General features: G+C 33.7%; 3 protein-coding genes across 3 annotated transcripts; 1 reads left to right on the forward strand and 2 right to left on the reverse strand.

The window, feature by feature from the left end:
• Positions 1-5522: 5522 nt before the first annotated feature.
• On the forward strand, positions 5523-6113 carry LOC140872439 (disease resistance response protein 206-like). Its single transcript, XM_073275267.1, has one exon. The coding sequence runs from the start codon at positions 5523-5525 to the stop codon at positions 6111-6113; it is 591 nt and encodes a 196-aa protein (XP_073131368.1).
• A 3362-nt stretch (positions 6114-9475) lies between these two features.
• Positions 9476-12253, reverse strand: LOC140876335 (GTP-binding nuclear protein Ran1). Its single transcript, XM_073280290.1, has 8 exons — positions 12140-12253; positions 11973-12042; positions 11394-11450; positions 11178-11295; positions 10488-10577; positions 10212-10391; positions 10018-10095; positions 9476-9858 (listed from the first exon to the last, which is right to left on the reverse strand). Exons 1-8 carry the CDS (start codon positions 12236-12238, stop codon positions 9789-9791), a joined length of 762 nt encoding a protein of 253 aa, XP_073136391.1. The 5' UTR covers positions 12239-12253; the 3' UTR covers positions 9476-9788.
• A 1690-nt stretch (positions 12254-13943) lies between these two features.
• Positions 13944-16250, reverse strand: LOC140875419 (BIIDXI-like protein At5g11420). Its single transcript, XM_073279095.1, has 3 exons — positions 16084-16250; positions 14801-15298; positions 13944-14710 (listed from the first exon to the last, which is right to left on the reverse strand). The coding sequence occupies exons 1-3, from the start codon at positions 16157-16159 to the stop codon at positions 14175-14177; spliced, it is 1110 nt and encodes a 369-aa protein (XP_073135196.1). The 5' UTR covers positions 16160-16250; the 3' UTR covers positions 13944-14174.
• Positions 16251-16906: the final 656 nt, after the last annotated feature.

Genomic DNA, 16906 nt, shown 5'->3' on the forward strand with positions numbered 1-16906 from the left:
GGCTCATCTTAAACGATATCCATGCAATAACATGCAGATCATGACACATAAATGCAAAACATAAGCATGCTTAATCGCAGATAATCTCAGTCAGTACTTATTACGTACCTTACTAAGGAAGTCTTAGAAGTCTCACTCTAGGTTCCAAGCCTATAAATCAACATAACCATGCATAATCTATTAAACTCTAATAGGATGGAAATATGTGTGTAAAAGGGGGTGAATACACTCTTCTTGTTGTCCTGTGTGTTGTTCCAAGCATAACAGCCATGTGTTTTCTTGCCTATAGTTGGCTATGTATGATGTTGAAAATCAACGCGCTGTTTTGATAGAGATCGGTGCAATCTAAGAACCCTTTGATGCAGAGCGTACATGCATGTTGGATTTCATGAAGGACCGCTAATCTGTTACAAGCGGGAGAGACTCTTCTCATAGAACCCTCTATGCTCTCGTCATCGCTGGTGGTACTATAACTGCCATTTTCACTTTTGTCTTAGCAATACTCCCTTAAAGATTCATATATGTGTTGTTCGCCCAGGTGGTTACAGCTTTATGTCTCCTTAAGGGTTCGACTCTTCTCTTGTGGTCTTTGTTTAATTTGTTGGGTCGATAGTTGTGTCCAGTTTTCCTATGGTCTTTGTTTAATTTGTCGAGTCTTTACCATCTAGTTAGTTGTGTCTAGTTTTCCTGTGGTCTGTGTTTAATTTGATGGGTCTTTAGCAGCTAGATGTGCCTAGTTTTCTTCATGTAATGTTATCAAATTTTCTATTATGATTCTTGATAATAATTACATAGGATTAATGATGCTTCAAATCAGTTGAAATCAACATATATGCATGAGATATATTGTATTTTTTTTAAGAAATGTGTATCGTAACTAAATTAATTTAAGTTTTTTTTCCTGAAACATGTAGCTCGATTTAATAATTCATTGTTCACTTTTATCAATGTAATTATGAGAAGAGAATGAATAACAAAATTTTAAAACACAGATCGTATGATCATTTAGACATGATAAATCTGTCGGGTTGAAAGTTCAAAGAATGTGGGTGGAATGTGTCAGCAAATGGATGGTGGAATATTCAAAGATGGTGCACGTTTCTTTTATTTATTCAATAAAGGTGGGTTGATTACTTTGAAACGGAAACAGCACTCGTTCATGCGTTCAGACAAGAAAATGCATCTATAAATAGATGCATCGTCCATAGGTTTCTGCATCCCTCAGCCTCAAGCATTCTTCTGTTATTGAGTGCATTTCTTCTTTCCCTAGTTATTTCTATATATTTGTGAGATAGGTTTTCTCCTGTATTAAGAGAGTAAGTGTCTCTTTGGAAACACAGAGAGAGATTGTAATTCTCCAAATATTATAGTGGAATCTTTTGGTCTTGCCCGTGATTTTTACCCTAATAATTTTTAGGGGTTTTCCAAGTAAATCTCGGTGTATATTTTATTCTTCAATTTACATAGTTTCTATCTCGTAATGCCGCACCTGGGACCAACAAGTGGTATCAGAGCCTTGACATAAAATTTCTTAAAATTCTGAGTATGCTCTGTGGTTGCAGCTTTGTCTGATCTTCCACATCAAAAAAGATTTTTTGAAGATTTTATAAGGCATGATTCTTGTAGTCCAGATGACGGCAAAGTACGAGATATAAAATTTCAATGGGAGCAATTTTTGCTGTGTAAATTGAAGGTGCAAGCAATTCTAACAAAGGAGCGTTGCTTGGCAGCTATTGGAGATAGATCGGCGAATGTCACGGACGATCAAAAGTGGAATGAGATGAATCACAATGCTTTTGCCAATTTGCACTTGGCTATAGCGGATGAAGTTTTGTCAAGTATCTCTGAAATAAAGAATGCAAAACTTATTTGGGATACTCTGGCAAAACTGTACGAGGTCAAGTTTCTACACAAAAAAATTTTCCTAAAGAGAAAGCTTTATACTTTTCGGATGGCGGCATCCTCATCGATGACCGACCATATCAATACACTGAATACTCTATTTTCTCGGCTCACCTATATGGGCATAAAATAGAGGAAAAAGAACGCATGGAGCTTCTACTTCAGAGTCTACCAGATTAATACGATCAGCTCATCATCAATGTTACCAACAATGTTCTTTCGAATAATTTATATTTTGACGACGTCTTAACTGCGGTTCTTGGAGAAGAGAGTCGTCGAAGGAACAAGGAAGATAGGTTGGCAACGTCGAAGCAAGCAGAGGCTTTACCGATGACGAGAGGAAGATTGACGGAGCGTGACTCCAGTGGGAGCCACATATATGGTAGATCAAAGTCAAAAAGTAAGAAGAAGAATATTTACTGCTTTAAATGTGGTGGTAAAGGGCACTTCAAAAGAGAGTGTACGAAAAGCAGCGAAAAGGGATCTCAAGGAAATATGGCCAGTACTTCAAGAATATTTCTATATATTTATATTTATATATATGGTATATATATTGTTTTGGATTCGAAATGAGTGTTTCTAAAAAATGCAAAAATTAATTTTATTTTTAATTCAAATTTTAAAATATTTATTGAATTTAAATAAGATAATATATGTGTTTCAAATTAATAATCGAGATAATAGATAACAAAATCAAATTATATTCACATGAAGATAATAGTTATATTTAATTTGACATAGTTGCACTTAAATTGTTAAATTTTTATTGTTTGGATATATCTACAATAAAAAAAAATTATTTTTATAATTTTATTATATCTATTGTTTACTGAATACAAATGGATTCTGTTTTTATATATTTAATTAAGAAATAATCGACTAGTTTAACATGTCTTGTTATAGTCAATTTTTTTGGGTCAACCAATCATTTATTGACCAAAAAACAAAAATTACAAAAATTTGATAGTTTTCGAAGTATTATAGTTTCAAAGCATTAATTTTATAATTTTTTATATTATTTTAAAAAATATAATCATCTAATTCTATTTTATTCCACTAAAAACAAAATATTGTATATAAATCGAAATACATAAAACAAGACCGGCTTGTTTCTTCTCTCTATAATAACAATGAATTTTTTTTAAAATAATAATATAAAAATTCAAAAATTATAAAAATAAATCCGACCTTGTTGTATATATTTCGATCTATATACAATATTTTGTTTTAGTGAAATAAAATAGGACTAGATAGCTGGATTTTTTTAAATAATATAAAAATTATAAAACTAATGAGTTGTTTGAAACTATAATAATTTCTACAAAAAATTAAATTTTTGTAATTATCTATCTGAATTCAGTAAACAATAGATATAATAAAATAATAAAAATAAAATTTTTTATTGTAGATATATCCAAACAATAAAAATTTAACAATTATGTCAAATTAAATATAACTATTATCTTCGTGTGAGGATAATTTGATTTGGTTATCTATTATCTCGATTATTAGTTTGAAACACATATATTATTTTATTTAAATTAATTAAATATTTTAAAATTTGAATTAAAAATAAAATTAATTTTTGTATGTTTTAAAAAACACTCATTTCGAATCCAACCGACACAATATATATACAATATATATATATTTATATGTGTCAGATTTTCTGCCATGGTGACAGAAAGTCTCACGAATCCGGGACAGTAAGTCCCGAATTGCAATATTTTGATCAACTTTTTAAAAATGTTGTATTTGTATATGTATTTTTAACTTTTATATTATTTTAATAAAAAGCCCAGCCCCGAAACTTTCTCCCACGTGTCTGGATTGGAAAATTTGTAGCACGAATAGAATGATAAACAAATCGAGTACAAAGTGTCGTTTGTAAAATGAGAAATTTGCATATTGGAGAAGAATAGGTAGATATATTGAATGGTATAATTTGAAGTAGTGGACAGATAAAAAGAAAAAAGAAAAATATAAAAAAAAAAGAAACTATTGTACAAAATAAGTGAAAGAATAGATAAAAATGGGACGTTAAGAAAAATTTTAGAAATGAATATATATGATGATATTTTTCTTTAATTAAGTTGAAGGTTTATTTTTAGAAATTCACATTGATACATCAAACATAGTAATTTCGGTTTATAATAGTAACAGATAATATATGGATAAATCATTGGCGCAACAGCCGTTGAAGAATAAGTTATTTTTTATTATTCATTATTTTTAATATTTGAAATTTTAAAATATAAAATCTAATAATCTTTCTTATCAAGAGACTCTTAGCAATGATATGAGATCAATGAAAGTATAATATGAAAATATTAATTCGGTACATTTTAAAAATAATAATTAGAAAGTAGAAAAATCTTTAGAGGATTATTATATATACAAGAATTTCTTTTAGTAAAATTAAATTACAATTATGATATTTTAAACTTAATTAAATCAGTATTTAAATAAAATCAAGATAAGTCATGCATGAAGCATCTTGATTTCTTGCCACAACTGAATTTATTTATTCAAAATCAGAATATATACAATAAATTACTTTCAAAATCGTTATCTTCATTAGTTTTAACTCTGCATATTTCATTTAAAAAAAAAAACGAAACTCTGCATATTTGTTAATTATATTAATCAAGTTAACACATATGACCTGTGGCAATAATTGGCATCAATTCAACTCTGCATATTTGTAATTAGATAAAAATATCTTACGCTTAAATTATGAACTATATATTTCAAACTGTTTAATTGATATATATTAGATGAAAGTTGCATTTTAGTACGAATTTTTTTATATCTATATGCATCCAGGATTCTGTGAAAACGAACAAATTATATACTACATAAATGATAAATCCCATCTTCTCAATCTTGGAATGAGGGGATTTTCCATTCGGTTTTTCATCGATCTCATCTCTCACATGGCATCGTCTGCTATTTATCTTTTTCTTGAATGCAATTAATAAATAATAATGTTCCATTTCTTTACATATAAGCTCGACGTCACGAAGCCGGTTTCCGTTGTACTTCAGATCATACATGTAGGCGTGCTTTCTGGTTCATTCTGTTAAAATAGATTGAGTGATGCAAAACAAGATGAAGAGAGTGCTTCAACATATATCGATATGTATGATTTGATAGTTTGGCTCGTACGTGTTTTCATGTGGTTTTGGTTGCATGTCATCTTAATTCGTAGCTTAATTCTGTTTTGTGTGTGACAAAATAGATTAATGTTTCTGTCCTACATTAAGTGTTTGTCTTGGTTGTTTGTTTTCTATTTTATCTTGATGTCCAGAAGCTTAAATTAAATCTAATTAAGAAAACAAAATAAATAGTTATGAATATATATCTTAATCAAAAGTAGGTAAAAATTCCCAAAAATTTGCACCATCAAACACAGTTTAAACTACTGAAAATGGTGACAAAATACAGATTCAGGTAATGTTAACGTGCATCCAACCATTAGAAAACCATATATGTAACAAAGAGCAATTGAGTGATGAAAATACTCTCCTACCATCTCCTCCTATTTAAAAGCCTCACTTTTTCACCACCAAAACACACCTACACAAAGCTATTAAATCTAGCTAAACACTCACAAACCAATGGCACCATCACCATACCCTGTCAATGTCATACTCATTTGCATATCCCTCTGCCTCCTAGCCGGCTGCTCAGCCGCGCAAGACCCCTATCGGCGCCACGTGCACCGCCCATGCAAAAAATTGGTTGTGTACTATCACGAAGTCCGTTACAATGGCAGCAATACCCTGAACGCAACCGCGACCATTGTAGGCGAACCTGACGGGGCAAACAAGACCAGTCTGGCGGGGCCAATCCGTTTCGGAGACTTGATAGCGTTCGACAATCCTCTGACGGATGACAACAACCTCCGGTCTCCACCAGTTGGCCGAGCACAAGGGTTTTACGTGTATAGCAATAAAAAAGAAGTAGCAGCATGGCATGGATTCTCCGCGGTTTTCAACTCCACAAAATATAAGGGGATTCTTACCTTTGCTGGGTTGAATATGATAATAACCCCAACCAGGCACATTTCGGTAATTGGCGGGACCGATGACTTCTTCATGCACAGAGGAATAGCAAGTTTTACTACTGATGCTGTTGAAGGAGAGGTGTATTACAGGCTTCGAATCGAAATCAAGTTGTACGAGTGCTGGAAACTCGTGAATCATTAGGCCGGCCCCCTGGATGGGATGGGAGTATATATATATGATGCATACCTATACATGTACACGTCCATTATTACATAAAACGTAGTACTCGATCTGTACAAGTAAGTATTATAAGCTTCAAGATTCGATTTTTATGTCAAATAATGAGCATATATATGGACTGTATATTTGTGAAATCGTTAATATGAATGAAGGAATTACATGTATAACGAATAGATTTAAAGCTTAAAAGGGTCCGCAGAACAAAAATTGAAAGGTAGATATATATATATATATATATATCTCAATGGTCAACAAAAGTTCCCCAAACCAATTTTAGTCCATTTTCACATTTTATGCATAATTTCTCAGTAGGTTTTATCCCCAAACGTATTTCTCCCTCAGCTAAGCTGCTATATATATGTGTATATGTGCTCTGCCTGGTGATATCCTACAATTGCCTAGAATATTATTGATATTTATTTCAATATCTTTAATATAAAAAATTATTAAAATCTATAATTATGCTATGTACGTAATCACTCAAAAAACGAATGAATTTTTTTTATTTAAAAATATTGATTAGGCATATTTTCAAAACAATTAAATATATCAACAGTAAAATTTCTATAAAATTATTTTATATACATTAATTTTTTTAGCTATGTTAATATAAAATTAATTGATGTTCAAATATAAAACTACTAAATCAGTATTTAAATAAAATAAATTTATGTCATGCAGCACCTTGATTTCAAGGTGATGAAATCAATTTAACTAATCCAAATTATGTAATTTAGTCCCAAATCGTTATCATCATTATTTTTATATATAATTTTAGAATATGTTACGTATTACAAAAATTGAAGGAAAATATATCATATATCGTAAATGTGAAAGTATGTAGAAATTGAATAATAATTTAATATAAAAACATAATGTATTTATTACTTTGCTTATTAAAAAATCAAAATTTAAATATATTATTATTTTTTTAACATATAAGTTATTGATGCTTTGGGAAAAATAACAACAATTTTAGTTTGGATCCAATCCTAAGGAGTGAGAAAAGCCCATGAGGAGAACTCATTTCCCGAAGCATGAGGCTCATCTTCATTCAATTGGACCCCGGCCATGGAGTTGCTTAATATTAATGAAGCATAAGGTCCCTTGCATGAACCAGTATAGATTGCATATAATCACGAAGTGAGAAGGGGAGTCTAAGGGGTTGGAGAAGATGAATGAAAGAATGGAAGAGAGAATGTGTCACGTCCTAAAACTAGTGTTGGTTTACATCGACGTTGTTTAATAATTTAACATTGAAACAACAAGTCTTGTAGCACAAATATTGCCAAAAACCAGACTATTTCATAAATTATAATTGTTTTTACATTAAAAAAATATAATTGTGGAAGCGATAACATAATGAGAAATAAAACTAGAACAGATGCTTGAATTTTCATGTCTCAACTTAATCACCAACCCCAAAACAGGGATTGTTCATCCTCTTCTAGCTGATCTTCTTCTTTATTTGGGGAGGGTGGTAAGGGGGTGAGCGTTTGGAAGAAACACTCAACAAGTGAAGGCCAATCGTACACGCGGACATCAAAAAAATATACATGATAAGTATTCAAAAAGAGACATGTTCCTCAAAAAGAGACATGTTCCAAAACATGTCGCGACATGAGTCAAAATAAGAGACAATAATATTTCAAAACAAAGAATCAAGAGTCAAGACATATCATAACTGAAGCATAAACTTAGACATGACATTGTTATTCATTTTTTTAATCATGGTATACTGATCAGTCCCTAATCGTTACTCATCTGAGGGGACGAGGCCTTAATCAGTTATTATAACCCACCGCATCAAGGCTTTATCATATCTTATCATGTTTTCGGAAAATTTTCTTACCACTTCTTAATTTGAATCCTAATAGTGCATTTTCAGAATCTCAGAGCATAACAAAAAAATCACACAGAACGAAACATGAAACGAGTAATGTACAATCGAGTTTTCGAAAACTAGATCATTATTTTAAAACATATATATATAAGTTCATTTACCTGTTTTTCTTGAATCAAATGTGAGTGAAACTTGCTGAAATGATCGAACATAAAGGGTTTGGAATTCTCGAACTTGTGCAGAATTCGATGCTCAAAAATTTCAGTATCTACTCGGTCTTAGACAAGGGATCTACGATCGATTCTTGGACAGAAATTCAGCTACTGGTGTGCTTCAAAATTGATCAGAAAAGCGGCATGAAATCTATTGCGCGAATTGCTCGAAAATAGGAGAGCGAAATAAATTTTCGGATTTACATATGCTTGAAATCAGTCATCTTTCAGGAGCATTTTGGACATGTTGAACCATTGGATCGTGATGAAATTTGGACAACACGTTTATGTAGGAGCGAAAGAAATTCTGAACGATGAAGATCGAATCTGAATTGGTTTTTGGACGAAAAACTATAGTTGTTTTGTTCTCGCACAAAATTTGTGCAGTATTCTTGAGAAGGCCTTTTGCAAAAACCAACCATTGAATAAAGTTGAAATTTGGACAGCATGTGTAAAACATAAAAAAAAAATATTGTGAACGGTGGAGATTGGATTTAGAAATCGTTTGGGGGTGACGAACAAATTATGGACAATAGATTTAGAAATACTTTCTTGGATGTGATTTCCTTCACAATCGAGTGGGTATTTATAGGTTACTCTTGCAGCCGTTTTTGCTTCTTAAATTGGGTCATAATAGGTGTTAATTGGGGTCCTTAATCAGCCTAATGATGGATGGTCATCATGGTTAGGATGGAATTTACAAAAAGTTACAAAATGACTTTATTTCTTCTTCAAAATTTGAATTGTGTATGTGTTTAGGTGAAATCAATCTTGCATGTTTAAGTGTTTTTGGGGTCTTCACAGAATGAAAAAGTGAAATTGGAACTTTGGGATGCAGAGGAAAAAAATGGAGGAGCTAGCCCATGCCTCGAGGCTTTGGTCTCGCTCTAGGCGAGATCACACTCCTGTCGTGGGTCGTCCTAGGAGCGCAGGCTCCGAATCAGGCATTGGTCCCGCTATAAGCGAGCTGCTCACCGACCCAGGAGAGCAGGCTCCGAATGAGAAGTGTGTGAATCATTCGCACGCCACCCTACCGCATACCCCTACACATGCTATACATATCAAGTTAGTTCATTTTATTTGTTACTAATCTTTTTATTTAAAACATAATTTAAATTTTTACTGATTGAATCACATACAACTAAATATTTGTCAAAGAGCATATTTTTTAAAAAAAACAAGGAAATGGTTAACAAAAGATTTTAATTTGGTGGCAAAATCACCTTCGTGTTTCAAATCTAAAATTGTAACAATTAAACCATTCGAAATAATATAGCCATAGCAAGTTTCACTCTTACGATATTTAAGAGTCGGAAAAAAGTATACAAGAGTTAAGGCAATGAACAGAGACGCTTCGGCTTTGTGGTGTGATATTTGACAATATTTGTGACAAAACAGTCATAATCGTTCAAATGGCTAAAACGACACGACACCTCCACATTCCGAAGAAAAAAAACTTCGATTAAACCAAATCAAATCACAACAGTCGCAGTCAACCTACACGTTCCAAAACCAAGTCTTAAAATCCATAAAAGATCACAAGAGCTCAACTCCAGTTTGTTTCCATCAAACTTCGCTCCTCTAGTCAAATGACTCATCATCGTCATCTGGTAACGGCTGATCAGCAGCTCGAATGAGCTCAGCTTCATGTCTGAAAAAAATAAATACAAATTAAAATACACATTCTACATGAAAGTGAGTTTAAATTCACAATTCAGATCATTTAGTCATGCTGACTGGGTTAGGTTTATGCTGATGTGCGTGGAGTTTTAGCCATTTTTGGCCGGGTGGGAGAAAGAGAGATACTTACAGTTGCTGCGCAGCAAGATCAATGTGAACTTCTGGCGGAGCAAGAGCAGGAGACTCAACAAAATGCAAACTGACATCGCTGCAAACAAAAACATGGCAAACAATCCAATTCTTCAAAAAAGCTACAAATGCTAAATAAATTAGATGACAAGGCATAAGCATGGTTTCTTGAATTGTAATCAACTGTGTACATACCCTGCAAGTTTTCTGGCGAGATACAGGAAGGGCTTCTCAAAATTATAATTACTCTTGGCTGATATTTCATAATACTGCAGATTCTTTTTCCTGTGGAAGGTAACCTGCTTTGCCTTGACCTGCCTGTTCTTAACATCAACCTTGTTTCCGCAAAGCACTATAGGAATATTCTCACAAACCCTGAATATGGGTAGTAGCAGAAAATGTCATATGTTATTATGCCACCAGAATTTTAAATCAAAACATAACACAATTTAAATAAAGAATATAACATACCGACAAAGATCACGGTGCCACGTGGGGACATTTTTGTATGTAAGTCGAGCTGTTACATCAAACATGATGATGGCACACTGTCCATGGATGCTGCAACAGTCCAACAGCACAATATAAACATCATTCTTATATATTCAAATGGTCAGCCAAAAACATGACAAACAGCAATACCATACTCTACAAAGCCTAAAGTAAACCCACATCCAACCGAGTTGAGTTACGAAAAGGACACTAGTTTTTCTCATCAACCAAGTTACACATGATGCACCATGCGATGCCATTACTCTACGACGCCTAAAGTATACCCACATCCAACCAAGTTGAGTTAAAAGAATGGACATTGGTTTTTCTCATCAACCAAGTTACTCATGATGCACCATGATTTGAACATATACAGAATCATTTATATTTATATTTATCATTATAATATCATAAACTTCTACATATCTATGGGAAGTATATATAAGACAACCCATCCCAATTTAAAGCACACAATTCAAGAAGGTAATATCAACCATGCATTATATCAAGACACTAATTTCACCTATAATTCAAACTCATCTGTAGAGTTGTCAATTAAATATTTCTAGCCCAATCTTTCCTTCCCAAAACTTTTCCAATGACCTAGAAGCAAAATCACAAGAATTATAGCAACTATAGGAACAGTTCATAAGATCAAAATTCACTTACTAGTATCCATCTCTAAGGCCACCAAATTTCTCCTGTCCGGCTGTGTCCCAGCAGTAAAATCTGATTTTCCCGCAGTTAGTATGGAAATCTAGTGGATGAACTTCCACACCAATGGTAGCTGCACAAAAAAAAAGCAGAGGCTGTTTAGAAAACAATCATACAGAAAAGAGTATTCTAACACAAGTGCCAAAGAGAACACATCCCAATCAAACTTACGCTCATATTTCTTCTCAAATTCTCCAGTTAAATGCCTCTTCACGAAGGTAGTTTTCCCTACAACAGTAGAGGAAATCTATGAAACCACAATGGCCAAGTTGCAAAAAGGAATTCTTAATCATTTGCTCTTTCTAGTGCAATTTCCATTACTTTAAACTCAGAAACGCAAGTCATAAGACAGTAAACTCGGGGTTCTAAGATTGATAGTAGAAAAGAAATTACAATAAATTTAACATACCTCTATCGAAATTACTAAACTAAGGCGTATAAAAACTGCATAAATGATTGAACAGATCATCGATTAAGTATGAAATTAACAATAAAGCGAAATGCAATTGTCATCGCAAACCCTGCCACCCCCTAATTATCAAATCAATAATTATGTCCAAGGCTTGAACCAGTCTAAGATCCTAATCAAGAAGAAAAAGTGGAAAAAACTAAACCTAGATCCGAACTGAATAATACTGATGCACCTTCGAACATATAACATGAGTTGCCGAAATCATCACAAATATTTTATCAATGAAAGAAATAGCACGCGAAAACAAGAATCAATATTTCAATAAACCTAAAAATTACCAGTGCCACCATCTCCGACAATCACGAGCTTGAAGCTCGGGTAATCCACAGTTTGTTGGTTCGGCAAAGCCTGAATAGTACAGAAAAAGGGGAAATAAAAGACGATCAGAAAAATCAAATCAACACAAATATAAATCCATCACGCGGATCTAAGCATGAACATTTACCATGTGATTTATCTGCGGTTTTGAACAAAAAGACGATGCTCGAGAGAGGAAGTATGCGTAAAATCTGCGAATGGTGCGTTTTGTTTTGTAAGTGTGCATATATATATATATGGATTCGGAAGCCCTAATGCGGAGTAGATTTTTGAATTTGTGCTAAACCGAGTAGCTTTAAGCTGACGCGATGATCTGAGCCGTTGGATCAAAAGTGATAGCGGTGTCACATGCGTGTCGCGTGTTAGGGGTACACCTCGGTGGGATGACACGTCTTTCTAGAAGTGTGTTTTATTGGGCTTCGTACATGGGCCTGATAGCCCATTTACAGAAACAAGTTACAGGCCAATGTTCAATTGATGCAATAAGAGTGGAGATATTATTCGAAGAACAAAACTTTGGTGGCCTAAATAAAAAATTGTTTTAATTTATGAATTTAATTCAGAAACTTTAGCAATAATTATATTTTTAAATTATATGTATAAAAAATCTTGTTACTTTCTTAAAAGAGTTTGATAGTAATAAATTATATATACAAGCAAGTTGCAACCATCGCACCTGAAGAGTCGCCAATTTTGATTAGAACCTCCCCGCCACACAATTTAAGTAGGTTGGGTTGAAAAAAATTCAACCCAACTAAAGGTAGGCCTAGGCGGACCAAATCGCGTGGGTTAGGGACCAAACCCAGCGAGTCGCAGGCCTAGGCGGTCTTGGGTTAACCCGCAGGTCTGAAGAATTTTTTTTAAACCTTTTATGGTAATAAATGTACTTTTTAATGAAATTTTGTGGATTTATTTTTGTATTAATTACTTTGTATAACTTTACATGTGTGAAATTAATAATTAGAAATTTTATTAATATGTTTCTATTAATATTTATTTATGAAATTTATAATATAATTATAATGATTTTTTATTTTAATTTATTTATATTTGTAGTGAGTCGACCCGCGGACCAGCCCGTCTAACCCGCAATCTATCTTGTGTTGGGTTGAGAATTTCAAGTTGGCTGGCCCGTCCCGACATGGGTTGACCTACATCTCTCACGTATTTCACAATTTAATTATTTGAAAAAAAAAATGAAAAAGAATGTCCCAAAGAAAAAATATGTGAATTTTCGGATAAAAGTAGAGAATTTCTAAACATTTATGTCGATAATTTAATAATAATTGATAAATGATGAAATTTTAAATTTGAAAAAGAAAGAGATAAAAGATGTCACAAAAAGTGAAGATAATCTAGTTATTTAAGATCTATAATATAAAAATTGTGTGTGTTAAATTTAGAATAAGATATTTTATTATTATTATTATTATTATTATTATTATTATTATATATAATTTTGTTATTCTTTTACTTAAGAAAAGTCTGTAGAAATCTTGAAATTAAATGTGACCGATATACAATACTGCTCTGATTTTGAATAAAGATAAATAATTGCCCTGGAATCTTGAATTGCTTTTGATTTTTTCACCGGCGCTTATGGTCATTAATTGATACATTTGGTTTTTTAACACGGAATATCTTGAATTGATGCATCATGCATGGAATCTGCTTTCGATTTGTACTTTCTTTTGCTTTTGATTTTTCTTCGAGGATTCTATCCTACAAAAGGGTTTCGCGTTAAACTCTTTTATTCTTGTTCTTTTTAAAAATAAACTTGTGATTAATCTCAAAGTTCATCTAAACGTATCAGAAGTATGCAAGCATAAAATTCGAAAAAAAATTTAAATGAAGTAGAAATTTGAAATTAGGAAAGTAAACAATAAAACATCTCAAGAAAAACTAGCGTAAAAGTACATCATCAAATTCAAAGAATTTTCCCACATTTTATTTAACTTAAAATAGCATGTAACATATATATGATACTTCAAAACACACTCTTGGTACACAGTATATTATATTATATTATATTATACTATACTATAGAAGTGTCTGTAGTAGGAAGCAAACAACAAAAAAATCTTTGCACTTCCGGTCCCTCACACGATGTTCTCTCAGTATACCATAACCAAATATATATCTATACCCAAACTCAAAACCAGCTAGAATCGCCTCAGATTGGTTACGCTAGCCAACTTCACATCATCCACAACAGGCCCACAAAGTGAAGCATAGTCAGTGCTCCTCGTGTGATAGTAGGTGCTGAAAAACACGACTCGAGTCCGAGTAGCTCGAGCCACGAATCTTAGGACCGCCCTCTTGTACCCGCCTCTCCCCTTGGATTCGTATGGGACTTTTAGTGTCTCCCTGCCCGCAAACGCCTCCACTACCATGGATCCCTCGCAGGAATTGCTGGCGTCCCCCACCGCGAATGTAAGCTCGTACGTCTGCCCCACGACGGTTCGTACGTCTTGCCCGATGGCACTCTCTCTGCCCCCGACGAGCTCGATGGCTCGCTTGCCGTGTGGCACGGAGAAGTGAGCCGAGTCTATGTACTTGACGGCTTTCAAGGAATCGACTTTCCAGGCTGGGAGAGCAGAGTGATCATCTTCACTGATGGGTGGTATAAGGACTCCACTGCTTATGTTGGGGAACATGTACGCACCTTCTTCAAAGTCTCCGTTTCTTATTAAATTGTCTGCAAGAAATAAACGAACCCAACTTAAATAAGATACAATATACCAAATATGTGCATTGGCTGAGCCAGAGTAGTAGAAATTAAGTACACCTTTGGTAGCTTGAGGAGTCTTCAGAAGCCGGATAGCGATCGAATCGACCAAAGGCCCGCAAGCCGGATCCTCCTCTCTCCCGGGATTGTGAAGTAGTATCTCAATCACATCGTAGAATGCGCGAAATGCAAACGCATACAAGTCCCAACCGTCGCTGCTATACAAAGTTTGGATCGGTATGACTTCATAGTCGGGTGCTACCGACACGTTTAGTTTCTCGTTTTGAGCACAAGTCCGAGCAACACTAAGCGTTAGCGCATAGGATGCTCCTTTGGTGACATTAATGAGTTGCTTGATCGACGCCTCGTTGCCTAGCCTAACGGCTGCATACCCCTCGGGCACGACTAGGAGCATGTCGCCTTGTTTTTGTCCGGCTTTTATGTACTCGACGAAGCCCGAAACGTGCCATTTCGGGATGGCATGGGGTTTCAGCACCACTGATCCTTTGAGGTCTGAGGGGTTGGGAGGCTGCTCAAAGTTGCCATTTTGTAGTGGTCCTGCAATTTTTATTATTATTATTTTTTTATTGACATATTTTTAGATAACAATGTAACAAGATAAATTAAATTTGCCAGCAGAACATTGATAGGCACATCTACAGATATGTGTTGATGAGCATGTGCAAGCAAGCAAGCCTTCAAGGGTTGTAGACCCACCCACATGCATATTAAGATGTGAAGGCCATTTAATGCAATTTAAAGTGGTAGAATCAGTTTCTAAAAATTCAACCAAATTCGCATATTGTATCCTTTCCCAAAAACAATTCAAACAAGAGAATATACCTGTTGAATGCACAATAAGGAACATTTGTCTTTTTTTAAAAATCAAACTGGTAAGGATTGAAACTGTTCAAAACGAAGCCATGTTTTAACAAGATTGGTCGGTATATCCTCCAGAATTTCAATACCGTTGCATTATGCAGATGATTCAATACTTCGAAAGCTAAAATTTCACCACGATATCAGAGAAGAAATGCAAGAGGTGTAACATAAAAAAATTTTGTATAATCATTACATGATCATCAATGCATATGTCAAACCATCGTGCCAAAAGTTACAACCTCATCATCATGAGCCATGACTCATGAGGATTCATATGTGAAAATTTTGTAAATAGTGTATTAGAATCTTGGCCCATTTATGCAATAAAGATTACGCCCAAAACTACATTTTGAACATTGATATTGATCAAAAGCATCAATCTTTACCAAGAAAAATTCACAGATTTAAGCAAGAGGGCAATTGGAAGGGCAGTCGAATTTTTTCAAGAACTGGGAGCTTACCATCGGTGAAGGCATGAGCAATTCTGCAAGTGAACAAACAAAACAACACCAAAAAGACAGTGAAAGAGCGCCTCATTTCTTGAATTTTGAAGTGAGAATTGGTAAAATAATGTTAAGGCTTTTTTCCTTGCATTTGGAAAAGGGATTTGAGTGAAGGGGCTATTTATACATGGCAATTGGAGTAATATGGGCTTGGTTTTGGTGTTTAATAATTAGTAGTGTAACTTTATGATCGGACCGTTCTTGATTGATCATAAATTATGCAGCTTCACATGGGATCATTTAATGCGCACATTCCTCTCTGATTTGTGTCTTGTTTTGTTCTTAATTATAATGTTTCTTTAGCCAGTGATCTCTTAGGTAGATTTCAATCTATTACATGTGTAATACTCCAACGATAGATCTAATGTCTCATGAGATTTGTCACGTCAACAAGATATAATTAATTACGTCTATGTGTAAAAATACGAACCGTTGGATGTATGGTTTGGGCATTAACCATATGCTAGGATCTCATCTACCGTAAGCTTTTAACCCAAGTCTTGAGACCAATTTATTTCCATTTTCGCGAAATGTGGTACTTCTCCTAATTTATTTAGATGCATTTAGTAATTTCTTTGCTTGAAATAAGCAAGTCTTTGGATTGATAACTATTTTACTCGAAAAATAAAATCATAGGAGAGTCTTTTTAGTGAACTTTTTTATTAATTAAATGATAAAGTTGAAATAAAATTATATTTTAATTTAATTATCAATAAAATCAAAATTATTAATTATATTCGTTACTTTATATGGTCTTCTTTCTTTTTAACCATCACATGCT

The sequence above is a fragment of the Henckelia pumila genome, chromosome 1 (assembly GCF_033568475.1).
Source record: "Henckelia pumila isolate YLH828 chromosome 1, ASM3356847v2, whole genome shotgun sequence".
NCBI lineage: Eukaryota > Viridiplantae > Streptophyta > Magnoliopsida > Lamiales > Gesneriaceae > Henckelia > Henckelia pumila.